The following is an 8,972-nucleotide window of genomic DNA, read 5'->3' as shown; positions in this document are numbered from 1 at the left end:
TTTTGCGGTACGCGGACCTCTCACTGTTGTGGCCTCTCCCGTTGTGGAGCACAGGCTCCGGACGTGCAGGCTCAGCGGCCATGGCTCATGGGACTATCCGCTCCGCGGCATGTGGGACCTTCCAGACCAGGGCACGAACCCGTGTCCCCCGCATCGGCAGGCAGACTCTCAACCACTGAGCCACCAGGGAAGCCCTATCTCAGTGTTTTTCTTAAAAACAGAATCAGAAAAATGGCTGTCCTTGGGTGAAGAGGCTGTTGATAGGAGGTAGGAAAAGGCACCTGGTCTGGAAACTGACAATGTTTTTCCTGAGTTGAATGCTGATTGCACAGGTGTGCTCACTTTGTAAAATTTTAAGATGTATATCTCTGTGATATGCATACATTTCTGCCAGAATAAATAAATTCAAATTTACTGAATTTATGCTTCAGTAAAAAGTTAAAGTCTGTTGGAATTCAAAAAATATCCATACAGTCAAAAAATATTCTTGAAAAATATTTGAAAATTTGGGGAAAAAGCCTGATATTAAGGGAAATGTGTGTATAAATATGTGTTTGTACACAGATTTATTGAAAATGCTAACAATATTAATATCACCACTGGGTGGTGAAATTACCAGGTTTTTTTCATATTTACATTTATCTCTAATTTGAAAACTTTCTATAATAAAATTTTATTCTTTCAAATGCTTTTAAATTTGTTAAAATGGAAAAAGTAGTATTTTCATTACTAATATATTCTTAAATAGTTGCACATGATTAAATAAATTTGAGGTCATGATAACTAGACATTATTAAATAATTACATTATCTTATTACATTATCTTATTTTTTCCATTATTATAGAAAAAAACAGGCAATATTAAATCTTCTTTCATTGCTGTAAATTCGCACTCCATTGTGTTACTTGAGGAACTAGCATAACAATAATCATGAAATCCAAAGAGACTTCATCTCAAAGAATGTCAGAACATTGGTACTGTTTGTTTTTTTATCAGATTGTGCAAAATAAACACACACACTCCCCCAACATGATGGGCCCAAAATTAGTAAATGCATTAACTACGTTTCAGTTTAGTCACCTCTTTCCCAAATCAATCAGGTAGTAATGGTTACTACTTTGATCATAGCTTTCAGAGGTAAAATAAATGATCAGTTAAATTCAAATACACTACTGAAATTTAAATACTCTTTCATTTACTAAGGTTATCATCTAGGGAGAAAACTTTACTTAAATGTACAGCTCAAAAAACACCTCATATAAACAGCAAAGTAAATAAAAATATAATTCATACTTGCTAACCTTGCCTTCACTGGTACCAGGTAGTATGGTAAGCCCAGAATACATACGGGACAAAGGAACAAGAATCTAATTTCTCTTTCCAAAATTTTTAAGTAGTCTAAAGGACAAACATTTAAAACATATCACCAAATAACTGTCCTCTTCAAATATTCTATTTATCACATTTCTAGAGAATAAAATATCCCACAACTAAGTGAAATTTAAGTCTCTTAGGGTTAAAATTTGCTTATTTCTTTGGAAATCCTTACCAAATCAATTATATTCTTCTGTTTATTGTTTTCCTAAAGGATATGGAAAGCCCCCAACTTAAAAGGGACGTGTATATATACACAAAGCCACCCTTTATTGCTGTGACATCTGCTATTGCCACATACATCATTATTTAAAAAAAAAACAACCCACACCCTTGGGAGCTTTTAAAGAATATGGGAGAAGTAAAAGAAGTAGTTATCAAAAGAAGACATTAATAAAAGACATTAGACAAACTGACCTAGGACAGAATTTTTTTAAAAAAATTAGCTGAAGTTGAAACTGGCTTACTAACCCAATGCAAGGTCTATATTTCCCTAAAGTAGTGGTCCTCACCTCCAATGTTTTTTGTCATGCACCTCATCAATTTTTAAAAATTTATCATATCCTAATATATGTATACTATTTAAAACTATACCTATAATACTGTGTTAATATGTAATATGCCTATTAAAATAAACATAAAAACATAATTTTTTTTAACTAACCTTATCCCTAACATCAGGCTGAAACAGTAAGTACTGAGGAAGTCAAAGTACTTTGGAGAGAGAGAATATCTGGGGGAAAAAAGGCAGGTTTGCAAAAAAGTGCCAGAATGAGGGATTTGGAACAGGAAGATACCACACCTCAATATACAGGTAGTAAATAAAATGGGAAGTGGAAATACTGTTAATGAAGGCAAACGTGACTTCCTCAAAAATTTTCTCGAAAACAGGCCATATATACAGAAAAAGGAATCGCTCTTCCTTTGTTACATATGGTTTCTTATTCCTATGACCCCAAATTAAGCCATATATTTCAAATTACTGGCTAGCCTAAAATCTGTTCTTGAGACAATTTCCCTTAAATACCAGAAAATACAAAGATTTCAACACAGATTTCAGTACCAATGAACACTGCTTTGACAAGGTTTTAAAGTTAGTTTTGGAAAATCTTCCAGAATGAAAACTGTATGTACCACTGAGCCAGCAACCTCACTGCCAGGAGTATATACAATCCTATGTATGTGCTTAGTCATAAAAATTAACCAAAGATGTACGTACAAGGATATCTGGTGCGACCTTTTAATGGAAAAAAACTGGAAACAACCTAAGCATCCAATAATAGAAAATTTGTTATATTAATTATGATTCAACCATACACTAGAACACACACAGCCATTAAAGTGAATGAGGTAGTTATATGTGCTGGGTAAAAAGTTTTCCAAGATATATTTTTAAAAAAATCAAGAAGAAGATACATAGACAAATAAGTGAGCCCCACTTGTATCACACACCTCAACCAGCATCTGGGCAGAGTAAGCTGGACAGGAAATAAACAAGGCTCTCAAACAAAAAAAGTTAATTTCACTAAGCCCATGGTAAATGGGAAAAGGACAAAGCTACCCTAAGAAAAATGATAAAGAAAAGTATGTTTTTTATTGTCCTTGAAGCTCTCTTATATGCACTTACTATCTTTAACTTTCCCCCTTGTAACTCCTACATGATCTATGTCAAAGCTCTTATGTGCTTCTCTGCACATTCAAAAACCCAAATACAGCAAAAGGTCCCATGCTCAAAAGTTAACACAGGCTACTTTCCTTCTCTAATTTCAATATTTTCAGGAAGGATCAGCTGAGTGTAAAGAAAGGAAACTGATGTTATCGATCTGCACTAACATGTGAATATTTAAATGTCTCTTCCTGCTAAACCTTCAAAAAGTCAACTGTTTTTTGACCCAAATGTCTATACAATTAATGGAAATTCAGAAGTCAGGAATATTACACAGGAGAGAGAAAGAAAGAAAGAATGCTTAAGTCATGTCACTTACATGAAAGGCTGCTCTGGAAGAAAAAACGAAATAAACTAATGTGCATTCCCAGGAGCCTCTGTCAAATGGGGGAAAAGAAGGACTAGGTGGAGTAATAAGCAATAAGCCGCCCTGAGCTCCTTGTAATGACCCATTATTCTGCAGCTGAAGGAAGCTTGGGCAGCTGACAAAGAATGTAAAATCGCAGAGCTGTTATGATCCAAGACAGGGCGAACAATGATGTTCTAGAACTAATTCAGCTAAAGGTAAGATGGCACTCCTTCTGGAGTTACCCAGAACAGAGATTGCTAAAAACTGAAACTTAGTAAGAGAGGGAGGGAAGGAAGGGGCCCACTTCAGGCCAACTTCTCTGAAATCCCCCTTTAGCAGATTACTTCAAATGTTGCATTCTTTTCCCCCTTGCAAGTTTTGTTCTTCCCTCATCTCCATCCCTCTGCCAGAGAAGCCAGAAGGTATAGTAAAAGGAATATTGAGGGGACCACATTCAGCTTTCTGCTCCATTCAATTCTCCCTCTCCCACACACCCCCCCATCATCCTTTCCTACTGAAAAATGTTTGGTTCAGCTGTGTAAAAGTAATCCAAATTGCAGCCGATTAAGAAATCCCTAGTCATTTAAGCCTAATGGCAATGCGGTACTTAAAGAGAATATAAATTATCAGCCATCACTTTCTCCTGCCTTCCAGAAAAGACAGTTGACTCTTCTTGTTGGACCTTCTAATTTAATGCTTCTAATCAACTGTGTGCAAGCAATTAGAAACTATGCTTTATAGATCTGTATGTTGAAATAGAGTAAATAAGCTTTGAGTCAGGGCTTTTTTCAAATTTTCAGAGGACAAAGTTAACAGAAGCATAATATATGAACAAGTTGGGCATTACTACTCATTTTTTAAATTTTTTAATTTTTTTCGGTACGCGGGCCTCTCACTGTTGTGGCCTCTCCCGTTGCTGAACACAGGCTCCGGACGCGCAGGCTCAGCGGCCATGGCTCACGGGCCCAGCCGCTCTGCGGCATGTGGGATCCTCCCGGACCGGGGCACGAACCCGTGTCCCCTGCATCGGCAGGCGGACTCTCAACCACTGCGCCACCAGGGAAGCCCTACTACTCATTTTTAATCAACTATACAATGCTTACTGCATTTTTTAATGGGAATTCAACTTAAAAATGCTTACTGAGGTTTTTATGGGAATTCTATGCAATTAATGAGGAAAATGTCTTTCCAAATTTATTAATAGGTTTGAGTCTATATTATAAAATTCAGAGATTATCATAACCTGGAGAAGAAAGACAACTAACATGTGTTGAGGATCTACCAGATGTAAGACACTATGCTGGGCACACTGATATGTTACTTCACTTAATATTTACAGTAACACTCAAGACAGTAATAGTATATCCCCATTTAACAGACGAAGAAACTGGAGTTTACCCAAAGTCACAAAGCTAGCATGTAAACTGGGATTTGAAAACAGACTTACCTCGTTTAATGCACTTTTTACCATACCGTACTATCTCCGTCTTGAAAAGGCCCTGGACACTAAGAACTCGTTGAACTCATTCTCTTCTCACCCACCCACTCTGAAGCCACCCTGTCACCACTGCTTGGCTTGGTAAAGCAATCCTTAGTTGGCTACCATCTCATGGCTACCATGGGAGGATTCTGTGTGACACAGAATCCCTTTTCTCCTTCAGCATGCATAGACACCTTCCACAATTCTTAAATTCCACTTCTACCTATTATTCACAGCTCAGTAAATTTCTCCTCGTTCTTCTTTCATGGGTTCACATATACCCCCTTAATCCTTCCATTCTTTCTTCAAACCTTTACCAAGAGAGATTTAGGAAAATCTCTCTTTCTTTTTCCTTTACTTTCCCATTTTCACTTGGAAATCAAAAAAATAATCCTAAATACGGCTGATAAATGTAGGAGCTATGCTAAAGAAAAGAGGGCTGTAAGTTTTAAAGTGAAAACAGATTTGAAGGCTTGTGCCATAATCCTCTAATATTCTTGAAAGCACCTACTTTCCCCTTCAGAAAGTGCATGAATATTGATCTGCCACTTTATCACATTTAACTGAATCTGCATTCAAGTGTGAAAGAAATATATCTCACTTAAAGATACTGCTTTTCTGTTCTATTTACTGAGTTTGGCTGTAATATTATTTTCCATCAACATTTATTGAATAGTGTAAAACTTCATTTAAATGAGTCAAAACAGATTATAGTTGGCAAGCTTAGGAACCTAAACATCATTCTTTTCTATAAAAAGAGTAATTTCCAACTCAAAGTCTTCTCCCAAATCAATACCCTGCCTTGTATCAGAACCCATTCAACCTATAAAGAAACTTCACTCATAGGCTAAAGAGAAGTACTCAAAGGAACCTGTAACAGATTTAAAAAAAAAAAAAAAAAAAAGCTAGATTTCACAAATTACTTCTGATTCAAAGTATTTTCAACAAACTCCTTGCTGTCTGAAGGATGCCAGTTACATTAATTTGGATATTAATATTTCTAAACTATGTAGTCAGTGAGAAATTACACCTTACAAATATCAGCATTAGAAATACAAGTATCAATCAGCCTCAAGATCAAATTGGTATTACAAAGAAACCCATGATCAAAATGGATTTAACAATCTGCCATTTGTCATTCCTCAGAAGTTTTCTATTCCCTCTCATCCTTCAAAAGTATAGTTTTGATCTAAGCAAAAACTGCTTCATCTCTAATTTAGAAACAAAATCTAGCTCTTATCTAGGGATACTCTACATTCAAAAACCCCTTCAGATACACCTTTGTGTAACTACCGTTTTGCATCTATAAAGCATATTTTGTAAACTATGCCCTTTGACTTTTAATTGTTACTATTCAAAACATCCTAATAGGAGCATCATTTACAATAATGGCAACTAGACAAAAAGGCCTTTTTTATTACTGCTAGCAACAATAAAAGATGTTTAATAAGAGAATTTACAGACTAAGATAAATCACTTTACACAATATGACAACTAAATAAAAACCTGTGATCTTTTTTTAACCACAGAAAAATAATTTATAAATATTTAAGCCAAAGTTAACAGGCATCTCTATATGCCCAATGCCCCACTCAAATAAAGCAGAATCTAAGCATATTCTCCATTCCAAATACTCATCACCAGTCTTCTAAAACAATGTAACAACAAGAAATTAGTGGTATTTAGAAATGGTAAGACATCAAATTTATGGCAACTGTTTGTTGAGAAACAGCTATATTTTATCTTTAAAAGGAGAGGGAAAGGGAAAAGGTAAAAAAGATCCAAGCAAAACAGAGCCCTACATTCTGCTAGATCTAGTTGTTTCATCCATCTCATTTTATGCCAATACCAACAATTCAAACATTTGTATTAAAAATACTTACTCTATTAGGAAACTATAAATTTTCTACAGTTTTGTATAATAAAAGAAACATTAAAAATACTTCTTAAACTTTCCTATACACTAAGCTATTTTTAATATGTACTATGTAATAAGTAACTCATTTCAAAACAGAAAAGTGTTAACTATTTAAATCAAAATTTTAATTTTTAAACATTGGATAAATGCTCTCACTTCACAATACAAACCCTATTTGTGAAGTACAATAAAACTAAAAATGCGTTCGTTGCCTTCAATGACAAAAACACCGAAAATGTCTTATAACCATTTTCTAATAAAGTTAAATCAATAGGCCTAATATAAATACTCGATACAAGTATACAAAATTTACCAAAACTGTTATCTCAAGTCTCAAAAAAAAAAGGTACCTAGGTTAATATATGTTGATATTGACATAAAATATGATGGAAAACTGACAACTAATTTCCAACCCTTTAATAAATTCTCTAATAGAAACATACAACATTTGATACTTGTTTCAAAATACAGTATTTACAACAGACCAAGAACCATATAATGTAATTACAATGAAATATTTTTCATCTACAAAAATATAAAGTATATAATGTCTTTGGGAATAAGTTGTTCTGATGAGATCTAAACATTTAGAATAATAGATTTTTTAGAGTTAGAAGGAACCAGTTACACATCTTTTAGCTTTACGTGTAGCGAAAAAGATCCTCTCACCCAAGCCCCTCATCCTTGCCTTAAGACTCTAAAACGTTAAACAAACCATTTCAACCTAATGGCAGTGAAACAAAATGAGGAATTATCTCAAAAGTCACTTTTAACTTTTAAGACCTTATTCCACCTTATGACATCAATACAGCAGTATTTAATCAAAGAACCATGATGACTATTCACAAAACTAAAATTGTCTCAGAACTCAAAACAATTTCCAAAGCACTGTCACAGGCCAAGAGTTAATATGTCTTAATATTTAAAACTTATATGTTAATGTTAGTCCAACTAGATAAATGGAAAGTAAATCTGACAAACCCTAATGTGACAGACAACTAGCTATCCCCCCAGATTCTGTTCTCTCCTTCTTGCCCAATAATAAAATATTAAGTAAGACACACAATGACCTAGGTAAGACTCATTTTCCAGCCTCCCATGCAGTTGGTTGTGGTCATGTAACAGTTAAAGCCAATGGGACATAAGTAGAAGTGATACACACAACTCTCCTAAAAGGAAAAGAAATGTTCTTCCCTTTTCCCTCTTTCTATTGGCAGACATGATGGTAACCCTCCTGGACCACAAGATAGAATAACTAATACTTAATATAAACGATTATTAAAATTATCTACATGACTGCTTCCTTATATTAGCATAGGAAAACATACAATATGTACAAAGGTACAGTAACATATGCTTTTTCACATTTAAAAAATTATATGCCAAACACCATTAAATTTGATTAATAGGTCTAATTTTCCCACATATGACAATAGTTTCCCTGGAAATCCTGGAAAATTTAATGTGGGTATGTATGCATTTATGACAGGTGAGCGAAAAATGCAATAAACCCTGCTGAAGAAAAAGGGTTAAAGAAGGAAAAACCTTCCCACTTAAATTTCACCTAAGATTACATAATAAGCTACACATATTTTCTTGGGCTAAACTTAAAACCCAAAGCTATATCATTACTCATCAATTTTCTCTTAACTCTGTTTTCTCAAGAAAAAACATTAAATCCCAAGTTTCTTCCAGATATAAATACTACAACATAAAGAAACTATTATACAAACTTAACATGAAATTCTAGCAGCCAAAAAAAAGGTTTCATATTTGAAAATTTTACTTATTCATGATTATGAAAAATAAGTATTCAAGTTACCTGAGACTAACGTAAAAATGAAGACTTCAAGGAAGGGAATGCTGGAGAGTTGAAAAAGAAATCATGGTTGAGTTTCTACCTTTCATAGGCTTCAGAGACCCTCAATACCACTTCAATCATTTATGCCACCCAATTCCTACAAAAAAAAATAAAAATAAAACACAACAAACAAAACACATTTCTTACGGAGACAAAAATACTGTACAAATATAACAAGGACAAACTGGTATGCATAATCAAGTGATCACTCTTTGTAAATAGTAAGCTATGCCTGAATAACCAGTGCAATGACTTCTTTTTAAATCTGAAACTGGGAAAATACAATAGTGATAAGTAGTAACTGTGAAATAACCCTGGCCTTG

At 34.3% G+C, this 8,972-nt stretch overlaps 1 protein-coding gene across 3 annotated transcripts in view; it reads right to left on the bottom strand.

Annotated features, from left to right (window-relative positions):
- The window catches only part of ZNF148 (zinc finger protein 148), a 132,786-nt gene that overhangs the window by 83,362 nt on the left and 40,452 nt on the right, over window positions 1–8,972 (bottom strand). For 2 of the 3 annotated variants that reach the window (XM_007447601.1, XM_007447602.1), the window contains one exon: window positions 8,611–8,746. Coding sequence is in view for 1 of the 3 variants with exons in the window: in XM_007447600.1 (XP_007447662.1) it covers window positions 8,690–8,730 (41 nt within the window). In the remaining 2 variants the exon portion in view is untranslated. The remainder of the gene's footprint in view (window positions 1–8,610; window positions 8,747–8,972) is intronic. The other variant, XM_007447600.1, reaches the window with a different exon arrangement.

This window comes from Lipotes vexillifer, unplaced genomic scaffold (genome assembly GCF_000442215.2).
Source record: "Lipotes vexillifer unplaced genomic scaffold, Lipotes_vexillifer_v1.1 scaffold823, whole genome shotgun sequence".
Classification (NCBI taxonomy): domain Eukaryota; kingdom Metazoa; phylum Chordata; class Mammalia; order Artiodactyla; family Lipotidae; genus Lipotes; species Lipotes vexillifer.
This window is presented reverse-complemented; position numbering and strand designations above follow the sequence as displayed.